Consider the following 19,774-nt stretch of genomic DNA (forward strand, 5'->3'; position numbering starts at 1 on the left):
TTCCTGTTGCCACAGGCTCAACTACCACCAGGAGTCTGATAACTGCAACTCACGGACAGCCATTTGAATAATCACTTCAACATGGGGAGAAATTAAAAAGCCTCTCAGTGAGACGGGGCTAGGCACAGGGCCACACACTGAATTCCAAATGAGGTGCTGGTATTCAAAAAGCAGAAACCTATTCACTCTCCTATACTAGCTTACCGACCCTTGACGTCTATCCAAATTAACCCCATATCATGTCATTATTGTATTTAATCTATTAAATTATACACTGCAACCCCAAAGCTGAACATCAACATTGACACAATGATGAAATGTCAATATTTATGTACATGTGGTTTTTCTGAATCCTTTGTCTTCTACAGATAAGTTAATTTTATTCAAAAATAGCTGATGAATATGGTACCAGCAAAACACACACACACACACACACACAACACAGAAAGACCTAGTAGAAATAAGTGTTATGTTTTTAAATTATTAAAGAATAGACTTTTTAAAGTTTAGAGGCTAAAACCCACTATTAAACAGGAGCTCTATCACATCTTACCGTTCATACTTATGTTTATTATGAGAATAAACAAATGTGACTTTCTTCACATAGTCAGTCCATTCACCAAAACCGTGAAGCTACTTAAAAATGAGAATTGATAAAAACTCACTACCTTTGCCCAGTGTGATTTGTTAAGGCGCAAATAAAGACTTCTCATACTGAGAAGGTCTGTACTTATAAAACACCAAAAACATGCATAAAGGAGCTTTTAAGCCAGTCATGAACACACTGCTAATAAACTAACATTTGGGATGTAATAATAGTGCAGTGTGTATGCTGTGATTCATATTTCTGCACCCACTCTGTAAAAAGCATGAATTGGCTGCACTCTCATCTATTCTTTAACAGCCAGACGGCAAACAGCAGCAAAATGTCACTTCCGAAGTCCATGCCGATTATTCCAGTGATGCTTTTCACGCAGCGGTTTCAACTGACATGAGTTATTACTTGTAAATACCACACTTTCTAAAAAGCTAAATTTCATGAATGGCAGTAAGGATCAAGGTATTTGTAGCACAGAAGTCAAGAGGTTTTTCAATGTTAAACTGAGCCTGGGCACTACAATAAACTGTGACTAACAGGGTGGGAGAAAAAAACAGTTCACATTAGAATCGTGATTCATTTCTTCTACGGTTCTAAATGAATTCACAAATGCTAAAAAAAAAAAATTTCTGTAATAGTGATGACGGAATAAACAAGACAAACTCACCCAGGAAAGCCAGCATAGCACAGAGACAGCGTACAGTGTGCACATACAAGACTACGCTTGCGACATTAGTTTATCTTCAGAAAAGGAAATTATTTGTGCATGCTAATGAGCACTGAAAGACAAGTGTAGAGGACTTGGTAAATACTTTGTAATCCATCACCAACAGACTGATGTTAGCATAGCAGAGCATCAAACCTATTAACAAATGAGAGCAGCTCAGCACAACGCATCACAAACTGATCGAACAAAGACAAGACCTTGTTTCTACAGACCTGTGCCCATTTTGGATCATGCTGGCTTTCTCTGGTAGTAACGCTGCAGCACAGACACTCTTCTCCACTGTTGCAGATTTAACGTTAACACCACCACAAGCAAGCGCTCAGCTTTGTCCTTCCCCCCTCCCCTTTACAATACACACACCACCTACCAAAAAACAGCAGTGGAAGAAGTACTCAGATTGTTTACTGAATTAAAAGTAGCAGTACCACTGTGTAAAAATACTCCGAGTAAATGTCCTGCATTCAAAATATTACTTAAGTAAAAGCACAAACTTATTAATATCAAAGTATAAAAAGTAAAAGTACTCAATATGCAAACTGGCACATTTATATTTTTGGATTATAATTACTGATACATTATTGTGTTCATCACATTTGATGCTGCAGCTGGTAGTGGAGCTAATTTTAATAACATTATATACTTGTAATCTCAAGTACTTTACATTCTGCTGGGTAGCAGTATGTAAAGTACTTGGTTTCGATGCTCATCGGAACCTGTTAGCTAACTGTCCGTTAAGTTTCATTAGCAGCTCAGCAGGCAAAGGACAGAAATCAGTTGTGTGACACACAGTAAACTGGGGTAAAAGCTAAAATATAGTGCCCTTCTTTTTTATTGAATCAAATCGTTTTTCAATTGAAAAACGTTGTGAAATGAATCATGACACCAAGAATCAGAATCAAATCATGAATTTGCCAGAGGCCCACCCATGTACATGTACATGGAGCCTATTCAGTGTAAATTCTTCAAGCTCAGAACAACAAAGTACAGTAGCTGGATAATTAACAGAATAAGACAGCATGACAAATGCTTATACTTGTTTCTAGCGAATATGCCAAAATACTGCAAAACATCTCTGAGTCTGCTTCCCTGGATGGAGTAACATCAAAACTGAAACACCATGTGTCTTCTACAGCTTCACATACAGACAGCCTTGAACCAGACAGCTAGCTGTAGGCCTGCTATTTAAAGGATGGGTGATTAAGAAGCAAACCAGGTCTGACCTTTGATTGTGGGTGCTGACTAACACTATGGGCATTTTGTTAGTTGAAGCATAAGGTCTGGCAGGGTTGGAATATTCTGGGGAATTTATAATGTTTGGTTTAGTCATAAATGCATCCTTTTTATGCTGACCTTATCATAAAATAAAGTGAAGCATGAGAGTATATGATGCTCAGCTAATAATTTGCACCTCATTGCACGTTAATCATTCAAATAACACTGGTCACTGATGAAACTTGCACAAGCTTACAGCGGGCAAATTAAGAGTTCAGTCATCCATCCTGTAATAAAGGCAGTCAGGATAAGGCAAGGGCACTGTTTTGTATACAGCTGCACGCAAATGCCACAGCTGTTTAGTTTAAAGTTGCAGCATTAACTAATCAGTGTCTGCCCTGTTCGATCTCACACTAACTGGTGAAACACCGAAGCAAAGAGGAGCATGCCCTGAGAGCACAGCACAAATTATTTAACTGCAACACAGTCTATGACATGTGAGGGCAAACCACAAATGCTAGAGGAAAACTCAGTAGCATAGAATTCGCATGAAAATCGATTTGCACTTGTTGATTGTCAAGCCACGTGACAAACCTGCGCCCTGTCATACAGATCAACTAGTTTGATGATCAAGGATCATTCATATCTAGAAGAATTTATTAGCCGCCTTGAGAAACAGACGATGGACGGACGAGAAAACACCGCAACAGCTGTGAGCCAAGTAACATCAGAGCACGCAGGAAAGCCAAATGACACTAGGCTCACACACACACACTTAGTTCATTCTGGACACAGTGTCTCACATACCAAACAGCTAGCTAACGATAGCTGTTGAGGCGCTATGATAGATCATTTTATGCACCTAATGCCAGGAAAACACACACACACACCTCTCCCTGGCCCGGGAGAGGGCACCGACAATGCGCAGCTAAACTTAGCTGGCTACCAAAACTGGCTAGCTAGCTGTCAAAGTTGCCCTGTCAGTTGTCACCGGTTACACGGCGGAGCTAGCAGGCTAACGTAAGAGCTGTCAACTTGGAGAGTTACAACAGTACGGCTTGAATGTACTAACACTGACCACAGGCAAGCACTGACTGGCTCCCTGTGAAAAAGATGTCCCCGCAAGCCACGCCACAGCGAGCGGAAAGCTGTGTGTCAGGGCCTGATCACTGGGCTCAATCCCCACAACTTCAGTGTAGCTCACTTCCACGTTAAAGTCGTCCATTTCGTGGGCCTTAGTTCAACTTCCATGCCCGTGTAGCTCACTTACTCTGGGTGAAAGCTGCTGTGACGGTGGCTCTCCGTAATCCTCACGGTACTTTCAGAGTAACTGCCCCCTCCCCTTCCTTCCACCTCCTCTTCTTCAGCTAGCGGGAGCCCCCCAAGAGTGTGCTGTGCTCTTGACGTTATCGTCCTGTGCAAAGAGTCGCTGTAGCTGTAGCTTCACCGGTGTACCCACGATTCCGTGGCGTCCTTCCTCAGCCTCTCTCCGCCTTCTCCCGTTCGCCTTTCTCTCGGTAGTCAAGCCAACATCCGGGACTCTCCCCAGTTTGGGTTAAGTGTCCGGAACTACTTTTACATACGACGACGCACATGGAGGCTGTTTTCTCCCTCACCATCCCTGCCGCCACAGAAACTAGCGCGCGGTCAAACGCGCAAGCATGCAGTGAATACAGTCGTGGTTGTACCCACACATGAACTTATCAATCACTTGATCAATATATTTAGCAATTTTAGGAGAGCACTCCGGGTGAATAAAAGTCAGCGTGCCTTCCAACATTAGACATACCATAAAAACAACTGAAACAACAATAAAAAATGTCAATGTCATACAGTAAAAGAAAAATAGCGAACAATAATCAACATGGGAATCATCACTGTCTGATGTCACTTTATGTTTTTATTTTTGTTGTATGTGTTTTATCAATGTTTTATTTTTATTTAGCCTTAACTGAATTTATTTTGGTATGAATGCTTGTTGTTTTTGGCGATGTTTCCATTTGCTTATGTAAAGCACGCTGAATTGCCTTTGGCTATGAAACGTGCTAGGCTATATAGGCTAAATAACTTACCTTGCCTTGTCTTATATAGTATTTGTAGTGATGCAGGAAGTATTCAGAACCTTTACTTACTGAAAAGTAAGGTACTTACCACACTGTAAAAATATATTTTGACCTAAAAATGATATCATCAGATTAGACTGTTTTTCTGATTAATCGATTTGCTTGACAGATTTTTGTAAACATCTTTGAAAATAGCGAGACATGCATGCTAGCCTACAATTACTCAAATTCAGTGATATTTTCACCGTTCCTTGTTTTGTTCAGCCAGTAGTTGAAACTTCAGTATATATATGCACATATATCTTTAATCTGCTAAAATAATTAAAAGTAAAAGCAGCAGAATTTGAAATGCTGAAACCTTGAAATGTTTAGCATTTTTGCATGAAACATACTCAAACTCAAACAATTATCAAAATAGTTTCCAATTCATTTTTTTGCCAATCAACTATTTATCATTTATATTGATTACTAACTATAACAGGTCGAAAACTGGATCAGCATCAAGGGTAGTCTGTCAAAAGTTTAATCATTATTTTTAAGAGTGTTATTGTTTTAGTTTTGGTTTGTATCATTTCTATTTGCAATCATACAAATAAATAATAATATAAGGAATAGATATGGAATTCACACTAATAAGCCTTTAAGTCTGCAGTTAGGTTAATAACTTCTTGAAAGTTATCCAGTTGAGGGCATCTACGATCAATTAAAAAGCTAAAATGACTTAAATAACTTGCGTGAAATACTGAGATCATGCATTGTTTTTTTCCTGACCTAAAACCAGTCCCACATAGTGCTGAATGTTTGCAATGCCATTTAAAATCTTATGTCTAGCTTTTCATTATACAATGTGAACTACACTTAATGTTACTTAAAATTACCAAGGACATGACTTCAGTGTTGTCTAACACTTAGTCCAGTGAGTTCATAATCACCTAACTGTCTTAACTTTCTATTTTTTCCTGTTTTAACTTACCTACAGTTATTATGTGGTAAATAATCATGTTTTATTATTAATATGATATAGAGAATAAAAAGTTACCCTATTGTTTTATGACTTTATGCCAAAGTGTTGACACATGATGGTATTTAGGTCTTAAAGAATCATATTTTGGTTTTACTAATAAGGTCCTTTCCCTCCACTCAAAGGGCTCAAAGTTCAGTGTGTAGGCCTGTAATATAGGCAACTGTAAAAATACCACTGTCTCTGCAAAACAGTGAAAAAAGTTCCTTAAAGTTCACACATATCTTATATATATTGATAGCATATTTATATAAACTTATCTGACATTTTCCATCAATTGCAAACAGCCTGACTGATTCTTGAATGGACACAGGATGCCAGTTTATTAAAATCTGAACTGAGTCTTAGATTATCTGTTTAACTGGTGGTGTCTAATTGAAGATGAGCCTTTTTTTTTAAGTAAACATACAAAGCAACAAAATGCTTAGACACTGACTAGGTTCAACAACACAAACAAATATCTATCACATAAAGCAGTTGAAGTGCTATGAGTTAACCCGAAGTGCAACATCGCCTCCCATGGGTTGATCACAGGAACTGATAAAATGATAAATTGTTCATGTTAAATCAAAACACTTACAGCAATACTGATTGGCGTTGTCATTGTGTTTAAAGTAACACTTTAGATTGAACCACGGAATTAGAGTTTATCAATAAATCTAATTGTCTGAGCCACTAATATAAACAGGTTTATAAAATCTGTCAGAAGGTTATTTAGGCTAAACCACATTTTTCAGTCAACTCCTGTACTGGTTTTCACATTCATTGCAGTTTTGTTTGTGTTGTTTTTTGTTTTTAGTCGATGTGAAATTTAATTATATAATTCGTATCAAAAATATTATTAAATTAACAGATTAATAAATAAATCAAAAGCAAAGTGACAAATTTGTAATTAATATGGTTTTAGCGGCCTGGTGAGGCACATTAATAGCAGCAGTCTAATTTGTTTTGTTTTTTTTTCAAGTAAATATTTTGCAAATGAAACTTAGGAGGTCTTTAATTATTTCACATTTAAAAGGACCATTTCTTACTACACATGCAAAGTCTAGAAATTTTAAAGTTATTCAGTCTCCCATTGTATTTCAGTTTTGTATCTGTGAATTTCATGAATCTTGATAGGGTCCCCAGCATTTTTATTTTGAAAACTGAAAATTGTCACTTCAAAAAATATGTAGAATAAATCCAACCAATAATGACCAGTAAGTGGGCACCAGCACTTTTGAGAAAGTGGGCTTTGGATTTATGCCATTCCAACTTTTGAAAAACTATTTATATAAAAATTAAGACAAGATGGAAGAGCAGCATCAAACATTTCAAGATGTTTCTTTGCCATGACAGCTGCTGAGTCAGTGGGACAGTCCAGTGCAAAAGATTCCCGTTTAGAGAAAGTCCCCTGTATACTGTCTGACGATGCGAATGTTTCATAATGTTTCACACATCATATGAAAGTGAGAAAACAATTGATGCACTACTGCCTCAACCTGACGTCAAAATCCCACGTGCGTTTATGGTAGTACCATTTACGGCCACCGAGGCGCTGACGGCTTTCTCTAAACACACAAACACAAGCAAGCTCATCAGCTACAGGCGTTGGGTACAGGCCACCTCTTTCGACCCTCGGTGTGTTTCGTAGCATGCCGTTTTACGCATGGTGAGGAACGTGTGCGCCTAGAAATGAAGGCCAGAGTTTGCTCGCGGGAAATTTAAACGGCCCTCGGAAAGTTGCACAGCTGTCGTTTTTTGTTTGGCATAATCTGACGTGATTGGATCGGAATGGCAAGTGGGCTAGTAGTCGTGGTGGATGGTGGGATGACGAAGAAACCGGTGCAGAATGGACAAGGACTGTAAATAACAGGAGAGGAGGAAGGAAGGATATAAGGGGGGCAGCCAGATGATACTGTTAGGAAAATGTAGCCTACATTTGAAGAAGGCGGAGAAGGGCAAGAAGTCAGGAAAAAAAGCAATAATGGAAAAATTTAAATTGTAAAGAGGGAAACGAGATCACATCTGTTATACCCGCATTGACAAGTGGAGTGAAAAGGGGTAGTGGGGATAAATGACTGGTCTTGCGTGATGGTAGTTTATTGGTGAAATGCAAAATAGCTGAGCTGAAAAACTAAACGCTAAAACTACAGGCAATCTATAAAAAGAAATATCTATATAATAAGAAAGAAGGAGTAAAGTGGTTTTACCAAGTTTAGGCCTATAAGATATTGGACGAGGGTGCTTTTTTTAAATTTGTTTTTTAGAAAAGACGGAACTTGGTGAAAGAGAACAGTATGTCATAAAACCCATTCTGATCTAGACTCCAATTCAGTAGGTGGCGGTAATGCACAAGTTGGCAAAGTTGTTTGCCAACGGCTATAAAAAGAGAAGAAGAAGAATCTGATTCGGGAAGTGCAGAAGTGGCTGATACGCTGTTCTTGGTGGAGAACCACTTCGCACTTTGAGGTAGGGTATTTTGCGGTTTTATCTTAATAAAAGAAGTATAGCACTTAAAAAAAGAAGAAACCAGGTTACTTTGACATTGGCAAATTGTTGTCAAACGGCAGGTGGTATGAGTACAGAGAGAAGATTAACCTATTTAAATTGCGGATAAATACAGAAAATGTCTGCTGTCAGTTGCCAAAAAAATGGGTCTTGATCACGCGAAATGTTAAGATCAAGGTTCATATGTGAAGTTCGTGCATACTGTGAAGTTAAGTTAGGTTTCAGGAAAGGGGTGTTAACATGTTCTTGTAAGGATTAGCAGGATGCAGACTATCTGTCGCTTTCCCTTTCACTTTCTGCAGAGAAATTACAGCACCTTTTAATGAATAGTCGGCATTGAAACTTAGTATTTCATATAACACTTTACATACCATTTCAGTTGTTTTATGTCTTTTCCATAAAACATGATTTATCCGCAGCAAATAATCCACTTTCAGTGATAACGAAGCAAATATTGATTTTCCAGGGCCATTGCCTCCATGTTGTTAAAGTTCAATGTATGTTCCAGTCATCTTGTGTAATTTCAATATTAAGCTACTCTTCAGTTTTCTCTTTTATATATTTAAAGTTCTCTCATTAACAGAATGCCAAAATTATACTCATGTTGTTCTCCAGCCGCTCTGATTATGATTTGCGTTACATTATCCACTTCCCCTGAAGAATCTGCTTGGACTTCTTTTCTGTAGTTGAAGATATCTGTAAAATTCCTGTGTCCATAATTTCTCTAAGATTTCAAAACTCTCCAGGTCCTCCTTTTTCTAAGACACACCATGTTGGCATTACTTTTGCTATAAGCCTTGGTCATATGAGCTGATTTGAAGTCATTATTATAAGCTTTCCAACCAACCAGTCAATTAAAAAAAAATCCTTTCATATTAATATATGTGCATCTTTCCAAATCTTATACTACTTGATGTTTAAACCTGAAATCTAATATATTGGATGAGTAGACCTACCTCATTTTATTGTTGTGTTTCAGATTATAAACTGACTTTGAGGGACCTCTGCAGGTAGAGATTGGAACATGTAAAGAAAACTGATCACTGATTAAAACTGGTCTCATTTATTGAGTTAGTGCTAAGGTTGACCATCTTTTCCACTATGTTTGTATCTCTTAATTGATTTTTAACCTTATGCAGTTCAGAGAGTTTTAGTGATCTTCACGACTGAATATTTACATTTTTTAAAATTTCATTTCACAGGATTCCTGGATTACTTTGTGATGGTGTATGACTGAGCACTAAAATCTAGGATTTAGAAATATCCTAAGACATTTCTAGGAGCTTCACCATTGTAAGAAGCATTGCATTTGCATGTTCAAGGAAGGCAGTTATGTCATAAGCAAAAAGTTAATTTTATGCTCTACTCCTTTTATTGTGACCCCCTGTAGTTCTTCAGTTTTCCAGACTGCTTGAGCTGAAGGCTCAGTAAAAATAGCAAAGACTCCTGGTGTTAAGTAACATCCTTGTCCGATAGATTTCTGCCGCCACGTTTTTACTCATCAGATTTTCATTTAATTTGGTTCTAGCTGAGTACCCTCAATATGTTACATCTTTTTGATATGAAATGTATAATCTAGGGTTTAGTATTACAATTGGTCAGTGTACCCACAGCTGCTTTAATGAGTTTACTGATTTGTTGTTTCTTCTTGGTTGTTCATTCTCTGGTATTACTGCTCAGATCAGATCTTGTATACAGTTTGGTGTAAAAGTTTACATCCCCATACTTTGAAATGGCAAAAGGAGTAAAACAAAGACTTTTTTCCCTCATTAACATAATATTTAATGCACATTCAGCTAGTACAAATGCTCTGTTGATTCTTCATCAACAGAAGTAACAAAAATGACCAGGGAGTGTATAAAAAGAAAATTATAGTTTTATAATGAGGTTTTCAGTGATACTGTAACTGAAAGAGGTGATAGGAAACTTTCTGTAGAATCCAAAACAAACAGCAGGGGACGTGACCAAGTCCTTAGAGGCAACTGGAATACAAGTCTACATCTCCACAGTCAAGCATAGTCTGTGGAAGTCTGGATTATTTGGGAGAAAAGCACACAGGAAGCCACTGATTACTTCTAGATGTAAGGCAGCATGCTTGGAGTATGCCAAGGAGCAAGATTATGTGGTCTAATGAGACCGAAGTTTAATTATTTGGTCATAAATTGCACAGGTATGTGTGGTGAGGAAAAAACTCTGCCTATGATGAGAGGAACCCTATTCCACCAGTCAAACATGGTGGAGGCACTCTGATGTTTTAGGGGTGTATATCTGCATCAGACACCGGGGCTCTGCATAAAGGGGAAGGAAGAATGAATGCAGCCCAATGTCAGATTTTAAAGCAAAGCTTCCTACCATCAGTTAGAAAGCTAAAAATGAAGAGGCAGTGGACCTTTCAACAAGACAATGATCCAAAGCAGATAGCAGTCAACTCAGGAATGGTTTAAAAAGAATAAGGTGAACATTTTACCATGGCCTTCCTAGTCTCCAGACTTAAATATGATTGAAATTCTGCGGACCGATTTGAAGAAGGCTGTACATAGCAGACAACCAAACAATCTGGAGGACTTGAAGAATGGGCAAAAATTAGACCTGAAAGGATACAAACGCTGCTCAGAAGGTGCACAGAGGAGGAGCTATAACTGAAGATGCACAAGTGCATCCTCTGTGAAAAGTCTGTTATGGATTGACACAGCCCTCTATCAGAAATCAGTTTGTCATTGGACTTTTATCATGAATGATTGTAGAAAAGGACAGTTCATGCTAGTTAAACGTTTCCTCAGTTCCAGTCTCCTCGCATTTTACATGGGCAACAATAAGACACAAAGAAAAGATGCAAGTGAGGGAATCATGGATCCAATTAGAGGAACTGGGTTTCACCTATGACTGTTACCGTCCATTCATTATTGTGCTATTTAACATCTTCTTTCCCTTTCCTCTATCTCTCGTCAGATAATGGCTGAACCCAGAATATCCTCCATTGATGGGAAGTTAGCTGAAGAATTTGCTGTTCCCTCCCATGTTGAGGAGGTCAAGGAGAAGATGTCTGCATTTGCCATGGATCATGTAGCGGCAGGTCGTAGGGTGGTTCTCATCACATCAGGAGGCACCAAAGTGCCTTTAGAGTCCCGCACTGTTCGCTTTCTTGATAACTTCAGCAGTGGCAGACGAGGAGCTGCCTCAGCGGAGTATTTCATAGACTCTGGCTATGCTGTCATCTTCTTACACAGGCACCGCTCCCTCTACCCCTACACTCGTACATTCTCAACCATAAACATGCTGGATGCCCTGCAGCTCAGAAGTGGAGAAGCGGCATCTGAAGTGGTGGTTAACCAGCAAGTGCTTCCGAACATTGCCCAAGTACTGACGCGATACCAGGAAGTGAAAGACAGTAGACTCCTCCTGCCCATTGAGTTCAACACTCTGTCTGAATATTTGCATCTACTCAAAGCAGCGGCACAGGCTCTCAGCACAATAGGTACAGATTAACAGTTTACAGGTTGAAGTTGTGCCTCTTATTTTGCACATTGTTCATAAATTGTCCTCCGTTTATTCTGCACTTAGGATCCAAGGCTATGTTTTACTTGGCTGCAGCTGTGTCCGATTTCTACATCCCAGCATCTGAGATGCCTGAACACAAAATCCAGTCTTCCAATGGACCTCTTCAAGTGAGTGACAAAAAATAAAAATTCTAGCAAATGTAAGATTTCATGTAAGATGTAATTTAAAAAAATATTTATTTATTTAGCCATGCTATCAGCATAACTCTAGGTAATGTGGAGAGTAATGTCAACCTGTGGATCAGTCCATTAATTGGGTCTAGATTAAAATATGTTAACTACTGAATGGATTACTATGAAATTTGGTCCAGATGTTCATTGTCCACAGGGAAGGAATGGCCCTTACATCAGTGCTATAATTTTTCCAATAGCACCATCGTTGGGTTGAAATTTTAGTGACATCTGAAATACTACTGGATGGATTGCTGACGGATTAGTCGACTAATTTTTAGTCATGTACGATCCTAGATTGCACTGGAATTTGAATCACATTTGTCCCTCTCATGAACTGTTATCACATTGACAATCCCTTAACCTTGATTTAGTGCCATTACCAGGTCCTGATTGTAATTTATCCAATATTTTTATGACTATACCTGCAAATTTAGAAAATGTTAGCGCACTAACACTAGACAAAGATGACCGGCTTAGCATCAGCATATTAGTATACTGTCAACTCTGAGCTCTCCTGTCCCTCAAAGTGCTGCTACCATGGCTGTAGATATGTGTTGTTAAGGACAATATACTACTTTTTTCAGCTCAGCTTGAACATGGTCCCCAAGATCCTGTCTCCACTGGTGAAGGACTGGGCACCTCAGGCATTTGTTATATCTTTTAAGCTGGAGACAGATGCAACCATCCTGCTGGAGAAGGCTCGACGGGCTCTGGACACCTACAGACATCAGGTGGTGGTGGCCAATGTACTGGACTCTAGACGGGGTTATGTGGTAGTGGTGACCGCTGAGACTCAGGCTGAGCTACTCCTCACAGAGGAGGATGTGAAGAATGAGGTGGAGATAGAGGAGAGGATAGTGAGCAACCTGACAACAGCACACAACAAGTTCATAACTCAGCAAGTGGGTGGACAGTAATCATCTGCATGTCTGAGTCAGTAATGCAGATTTAAGTGATCTCGAGGTTCAGTTTGACTTAAACTCTTGCCTGATCTGCTGACAAGTTACTGTATAGTCTATATCGTATGGTTCATTAACTTTAGTAAGAACTGTAACTCTAAACACAATGCCTTTTTTTTTTTTTTTACCTGTTCTGAAATGGGCCTTAACAGGTAGACTGAGTGCACTAAAAGATAACCCCAACTCGAAGAGCTGCATTGTGACCAGTCAGTGTGAGCAGCTATATTTACATTTCCAGTCTGGTTAGCCATTGCCACTAACATATCCTACTCTATGTTAGCACCAGTGTGTTGACATGGATAGACTGAAAACACCGTTTAGCACCTAATAGCCTAACTAACAAAAACGCCTGGCCTGTTGCTATGATGCGTTTGGAACGGCGGCCCCATTTGGAGAGCGAATATCAGTGAATGCTTATGCTAATGTCCTAAACAAGTCTTCTTCCTGTTAGTATCCACATTCTGACAATCCCCCATACATGAATGGAGAGGGCTGCATTTTTTTCACACCTTTGAAACTCAGTCTGAATGCAGCCTTAAAGGTTATAATGGTGTGTCTGTATAGGAACAATGTACAATATAATGACTGTTGTTTTTGTTAAAATGTTTATTTTCATTGTGCAATAATTCAGAATCCAGAAATGACTGAATAATTCTGTGATACGCTTATCTCTAGTAAACATTTATAACAGTCCACTTGTACTTTTTTTTTTTAGTTCCAGGGCTACAACTGGTAGCAATGTTTTGGATTCCCTCTTGGTTACGCAAGTTTAGTACTCTTCTTGACACCAGCACGAATACCAGACAACTCTCCTCTGTATCGTGTCTCCTCCCGACGAACCTCACGGACCTGGTGAAAATGAAAAACAGTCTCGATATTAATGTTGTGAAGGTGTCTGACAAACATATGCTCCTCATTCAAACTGGTAAACCGCCTACAGCTTTAGGCTGTACCTCAGCATTGTAATAAAATGATCTTATCACTGTGCGGATTACAAACCTGGCCCTTTCTGCGAATCTTGGCCCGTATAAACTTCTGTCTGTTCTTGACTCTGGGATTGCGGTCAATTTTCTTCCTCTTTGGTGTGAGCCCCTTGTTCTTGGCCATCTATGGAAGTGGTAAGACACACAGAATAGCTGTTCAGAAGTGACATGGACTGTGTGATGAGAGTACAGTATAAGAAGCACCAGAGTCTCCCTAGAGAATAATGAATGTTTAAACAAAGCAGTGAGGGAAATACCTTTTGGGGAGGCTTAGGCTGAATTCCAATTCACCTCCTTGCCCCACCACTTTGCCCTACCCCTCTATCCTAACATGGAGGGGTAGGGCAAAGAGGTGGGGTTACATAGCCCTTGAACCAGAGGTTTTTCAGAGGTAGACTCAAAACTGACTTGTATTTTAACTGATGCTTAAAGACCTCGCAAGCGAAATCACCACTGTGATTCAACATTTCTGACAACTCTTTGCATCTGTTTACTTAACGGTCATCATTAACTGCCAATGGCTGAGGTCTTGAAAGGTTGTCCCATTTCATAGGGGAAGATTTCAGCTACTACTCCTTGTAACATCATTTTGAGGGTTAACTTAAAAACAAGAGAGCACTCAAACCAGTGTTAGGAGGAAAAATTAGAAATGGGATTGGGCCCAAATAGGATGTTCAGGTAGCTTCCAAGTACAGTGCAGACAGCAGCCAATACTGACATTTAATTGTTTAAGTTGGAGTAATGCAGTACCTGGTAAGTGATTCCTCTCTTGGCATCTGGATCCAGCTCTTCTTCCTCATCTTCATTCTCCTTAAACCTGCAAAGAACAGTTTATCAGATCTCTAGTGGATTTTGTCCCACCTGTCATTCAAAGACTCGAGTCGCACTTACTCTTCAGCTTCGGGGGCATTACGCGTTCTTTTCAATTTCAACCGCTCCTCCATGTCTCTATAGAAACGCAAAGCCGCCTCCTCGTCCAGGTCAGAGTCTGAGTCCTCCTCGACCTCTGGCAGAGTTTCTTCAGAATCCTGCAATCAACATGCATTCATGCTCCATATTAAACGTCGGCAACAGATTCAAACTGAGAATGAGGAGGCTCCCTGAAAAAGAAAAAAAACAAAACAAACAAAGATCCCACCTTTTTCATCTTATTGGAGACTCTTGTCTTCTTTCCCTCTGCAAGCTTGCTGGTGGCCTTAGCTTTCTCCTCACCAGCTAGTAGCCTGCGAAACTCTGGTGCAAGCCGAGCATCCACTGCGCCAAGATCATTGATGAGCTGTAGGCAGATGTTAAAGAGTCAGTAAAAGTAATTAGATGTGGATATGTGCATGGAGGAGACATTTTCATGGTCCCATGTGACGTCCCAGTTCAAATTGTTCAACTGTCCAACTACCATGACAGCAGTATCGAAAACTGACACACTAAAGGATCCTGTCTGAAACTAGAAAGAATATGTACAGTTTTCTTGACTGAAAAGTACAGTTGCTGGTGCTCATGTTAGTGTGTGTACTCACATTTCTGTAGGTGAGCAGTCTTTCAATCACAGGATGGTTATGAGCAGGGATTCGTTTCGCTTTCAGCACCAAATAAAAACTAATGTTTGTGCAGTAACTGTGGAGGGAAACAGTAGTTATTTAATAAAGGACAGTGGCATGTACTTGCAATATTAAGTTACAAAGTACAACTTACTTGAGATAAAGTTGCTGTTTTGTCTTGAGGTAGTCAGCACCCTTTGGAAAACAGGACCAAAGTTATTTAGATTCACAAAATGTATTGCCACAACTGAAAATATGTATCTGCATGTAATCATGGTCACCACTGGTTTCAATGAATATTTAATGCCTGTTTCTACAGTAAAATAAGGACAACGGCTCAAACAGCTTGATGTGAAGTGACTGAAATGTTTATATCTGCTTTTTAAGTCTCTACACTGTTCACCAACTGGAAGAGGAAGAAAAAAAAACAGCCATATAATACTGACTGAAGTCCATATAAATTCAGTAGTGGCTGAGTAAAAATGTTAAACACCAAACAATCTCTCAGGTGTCTGTCTTTTGTACAAGTGAGAATGCAATCATAGAAGGAAAAAAAGATTCTCCTGAATGCACTCACTCTTCCCGGTGGGATCTTTCCATCCTTGACCATCTGTACGAGGGGCTGAAGCTCATCCTTCAGTTCAGAAAGCTGCAACCATGATGCAGAAACAGAAAAGAATCACATTCATCACGTTGGTCTGTGGTAACTTGGCAAACTCATTAAATTTGCTTTACATGTATGGGCATGTTGTGTCTTTTACCTTCGCCTTGAAGTCCTGAATGAGTTCAAGCAGCTCTGGTGATTCCTTCTTTAAAAGTTTCATTTTTTCCTTCTGAGACATCTGCTGCAGGTCTTTCACAATTCTCTCCTCTTTTTCTGCACTCTTCCCTTCATCCTTCTCTTCTACAGCAAAATCCTGAATTTGGACAGAAAAACAACAAGAAACACACAATTATTACACGGAATTAACTTCTGGTGTACAGAAGAGATTTATAATACAAAATACCTGAAAGAAGTTTAAATCATAATCATCCTCGCTCAGATTTGCAGCTAGACGTTTCTGGATTTTTATAGCCTCTTCTTCTTCCTCTTGCTCCTCTGCTTCCAACACTTCTTGTGATTTCCCTTCTATAATAACACAGTTGAACTGTTGCTTAAGCAAACACTAGCCATGCAGACAAAACTTTCATGAATAGCCTAATATAATATTGCTGGTGATTAAGGATGCGTACTGGTGGTCACGTAATCAGAGTCATAGAACATCTTCCTCTTGGAGCCCCATGCCATTTCATTAGGAAGGTCTAGGAAAAACAACAAGTCACAGTTAAACAGGCTAATTGCACATTAAGCCCAACTGTGAACAAAATATGTGACTTTGTTTACCTTCCTCTTTTTTCCCCTCTAGATCACTCTCCATGTCTGTCCCGTCTCCCTCATCCTCCTCATTCTCTTCTTCCTCCTCCTCCTCCTCCTCCTCATCCTCTGACTCAGAATCATCCAGGGCCATCACTTCCTCCTGTGAAATTCAGACAGCCTTGAATTTCCTCCTGAGCCAAATTGATTTTCTGAGGTTAAGCCTGAACAAATACAAAAAAACAGAAAAAGTGCTTCACCTCGTCGTCGATTTCCTCGGAATCGCTCTCCATTTGAACACCCTGGCTGAGAAGATTCTACAGCAGAGACCACAGCAACAAAACGTTGAGACCACAGAAACAGCACAATCACTTTGCATAGAACCACTACTGAGGTAAACTCACTGCAATCTTCTTATCGTGAAACTCATCGATTTTGTCCTTTGTGTACTGTGATGATTTCTGAAAGGAAGAGAAGAAGCAAGATCAAATCTGACTGTCAGCGCAATGAGAAATAAAAACCACAGCACCAAAGCTGATATAGTGACAGTTTGTCAATGACTGAGTGGGTCTTGTCACAAAAACTCAAAGAAAAAACAACAGAGTACTAACTGGAATGTCACAGTGAGGGAAAACAAAGCAGGTGGTTGTGACAGGAGGTGCACTCAGCCACCAGATGCTTTCATATTATCAGCTCTGCTCCTTTTTAAAAACCACTGGACATTTTAGATGTTGAAATTCTGTTTTTTGCTGTTCACCCAGATATTTCCTCTGGTGTGTAATATTGAAGTAAGTTAATAAAATGTTTGAAGTGGTCACAAATTTGAAACACATTTCTAATTGGAAGCAAACTGTATGTGTAACAACACAGACTGGGGCTGGATTGGGTGTTTTAAACAACAGCAGCTGAGGCGGACAATAACACTGAGGGTCTCCACAGGGTTCACTAAATCCACTTTAGACTTTTTAAGACCTTTTTAATACCACATAGAATGTAATTAAATAGCTATTTCACAATCATACCAACCAAGCTATTAAAGCTATTAATGAAAACCAGTCTGAATGATAAGGCATAGATTTACACAGTACATTAATTTTCACATTGCGTATCACATTTTTTCACTACTTCCCTGCAGAATTTAACAATTAATCTGCAACAATTAGTCTACTGATCGAAGGAAAGAAAAATTAACAGCCACTAGATCAATAATCAATAATCAATTGCTTATCATATATCACTGTATATTGGGTTTGGACTGATGATTGATAAAAGATTGTGAGTATTCACAAAACAAACACACAAACAAGCAAGAACATTTTATAACCAACAGTAGCCTCATACCTACAAGACATCTAAACAGCTTTAAATGCATTTTTAGGGCACTGACATCAATGTTTTGAGACATTTGAAGACCTGCAGATACCATGAAGCAGCAGTGACAGATCTGCTGAGTCCTCTTACCTTATCAGGGACAGGCATGTGCTTGTAGGCTTCAGGGTCATCTTCATCATATCGCTCTGTCTTGTTTGGCCTCCGTACCGGTTTACTTCTGAGCAGGAAATGAAAGCAGATGTGTGCTTAAACATCTCCTCTGCAGCATTCAGAGGACGTTCATAACATTGCACTGCAGCCTTTCTTCTCCCAGATCATCTCTGCTCATTGTATAATTTATTAGCTTCCCATACTGAATATCACAGCCCCGTATTATCTGTTCAATTCCTCTGGGTCATAATTGGACATCTGAGGGTCCTGGGTCGGAGCTAAGTACGTATAGGTTGCTACAACCCATCCCCTAGTGTTAGTTGTTAAGGAGCACAAGGAAGCAAGTTAGGCAGGCTGAGTTTAACGTTAGCAAACAGTCACGTTAAAACTGAACTCACCTGTTTACTCGAACCATGATGGAAACGATTTAAAGTTGGTTGATAAACGTAAATAGACAACAAAAAACAACAATAACGTTTAAACTCCACAGTATATATGTGGACATTAACACAAAAAAACCTCAAAAACCCACGTATGTCGACATGGATAGTTTCACACAAACATGTGCTTCCGTCATTTCTTCTTCTTTAGATTTGAAGGCGGTTTACAAAGCAACGTGAAAGACGCATAGCGACACCTGGAGACTGGAGTGTGTAACAAAATTTTGTAATGGTTCAATTCAAGCAAACGTATACATGCAAATAACAGTGAAACTTAATGAACAGAGAGAAAAAAACTCAACCAAGGTTCTCAGTGATTATTTCAACCTATATACATATATACTTAAAAATTCACACTGTTAAAAATGTTGTTATTGTTGCCAATATGCCCATCCTTATGTTTTCTTTTTAGCAATAAATACAAGGTGCAGCCAAGGCAGATGAGGTAAATGTCTGCTTGCTGATCATAAATAAAATAACTTTAGATCCCAAGACTCCAGACTTCATTCAGGTAAATAAATAAATATATAAATCTCTCATTGCTTGCCCCATCTCCATCAATTAAAAATTCCACTCCCTTCTAGTTTCTATTACCTGCATTTACCTCTTAGGATTTATAAAATACTGACATTTTTAAGTTCAAGCAGACACTCAACCCTGCAGATATTTTTTAAGAAATATTTAAACAGTTTGTAAAATGTGGACGTTGTTTAATGCTGTGTACACTTTATTATTTCATAACAAGTGTCTGCCCCACAGTTTTCCTATATTACCTTCTACAAATGCTTTCTGCACTCTGCCAGTAATTCTTATTCTCTGGACCTACAAAAGTGCAGTATCCACCTTTACAACACTCATTGTTAATGGCTCTGAGAATATGGCCTTTGTCTTCAGTGTGATAGTCCTGCTGTCTTTTCCTGCACTGACACTTTGACACATGTCCAAAATTTTCTTTACAAACCTAACATTTACCTCACACTTTCTTTTTCATGACAGTGTGTAATGTTGCATTAAGTCCAGTATGCCCTAACGGCTCAGTTGCATATATACAACTAACTTTGTGCCTAGAGCTGCTATTTACTGTCAGCAGTATGAACAAAACAATGTTCTCTATTTAAACACATTCTAAAATAAAGCACTACAACAATCACACAATCTCTAGTATACAGCAAAACAGTT

General features: G+C 39.1%; 2 protein-coding genes across 3 annotated transcripts; one reads left to right on the plus strand and one right to left on the minus strand.

Annotated features, from left to right (window-relative positions):
- The first annotated feature begins 7,205 nt into the window (after positions 1 to 7,205).
- ppcs (phosphopantothenoylcysteine synthetase) lies at positions 7,206 to 12,809 on the plus strand. Of its 2 annotated transcripts, none has more exons than XM_020598171.1 (5): positions 7,206 to 7,272; positions 7,939 to 8,072; positions 11,061 to 11,586; positions 11,673 to 11,776; positions 12,427 to 12,809. In XM_020598171.1, exons 3-5 carry the CDS (start codon positions 11,064 to 11,066, stop codon positions 12,757 to 12,759), a joined length of 960 nt encoding a protein of 319 aa, XP_020453827.1. In that variant the 5' UTR covers positions 7,206 to 7,272; positions 7,939 to 8,072; positions 11,061 to 11,063; the 3' UTR covers positions 12,760 to 12,809. The 2 variants fall into 2 exon arrangements, with proteins under 2 accessions (XP_020453827.1, XP_020453828.1); XM_020598172.1 differs by having other exon boundaries at positions 7,239 to 7,272; positions 7,942 to 8,072.
- Positions 12,810 to 12,912: 103 nt separating this feature from the next.
- utp3 (UTP3 small subunit processome component) lies at positions 12,913 to 18,744 on the minus strand. The gene is made up of 16 exons (XM_020598170.1): positions 18,554 to 18,744; positions 18,135 to 18,222; positions 17,078 to 17,134; positions 16,934 to 16,990; positions 16,704 to 16,836; positions 16,553 to 16,621; positions 16,327 to 16,448; positions 16,081 to 16,236; positions 15,897 to 15,968; positions 15,474 to 15,514; positions 15,299 to 15,395; positions 14,923 to 15,060; positions 14,676 to 14,812; positions 14,535 to 14,601; positions 13,801 to 13,908; positions 12,913 to 13,650 (listed from the first exon to the last, which is right to left on the minus strand). Exons 1-16 carry the CDS (start codon positions 18,568 to 18,570, stop codon positions 13,561 to 13,563), a joined length of 1,449 nt encoding a protein of 482 aa, XP_020453826.1. The 5' UTR covers positions 18,571 to 18,744; the 3' UTR covers positions 12,913 to 13,560.
- Between the last annotated feature and the right edge of the window lie 1,030 nt (positions 18,745 to 19,774).

Source organism: Monopterus albus, unplaced genomic scaffold, assembly GCF_001952655.1.
Source record: "Monopterus albus unplaced genomic scaffold, M_albus_1.0 scaffold36.1, whole genome shotgun sequence".
NCBI classification, from domain to species: Eukaryota; Metazoa; Chordata; class Actinopteri; order Synbranchiformes; family Synbranchidae; genus Monopterus; species Monopterus albus.

Excerpts from the sequence above, each read along its gene's own strand:
- ppcs (XM_020598171.1), top strand. The coding sequence starts at position 11,064 with ATGGCTGAACCCAGAATATCCTCCATTGATGGGAAGTTAGCTGAAGAA. Across the intron at positions 11,587-11,672 it reads ACAGGCTCTCAGCACAATAG|GATCCAAGGCTATGTTTTAC; the intron begins GTACAGATTAAC and ends TTCTGCACTTAG. Across the intron at positions 11,777-12,426 it reads CTTCCAATGGACCTCTTCAA|CTCAGCTTGAACATGGTCCC; the intron begins GTGAGTGACAAA and ends TACTTTTTTCAG.
- utp3 (XM_020598170.1), bottom strand. Across the intron at positions 17,135-18,134 it reads ACATGCCTGTCCCTGATAAG|AAATCATCACAGTACACAAA; the intron begins GTAAGAGGACTC and ends TCTTCCTTTCAG. Across the intron at positions 15,396-15,473 it reads AAACAGCAACTTTATCTCAA|TTACTGCACAAACATTAGTT; the intron begins GTAAGTTGTACT and ends TTCCCTCCACAG.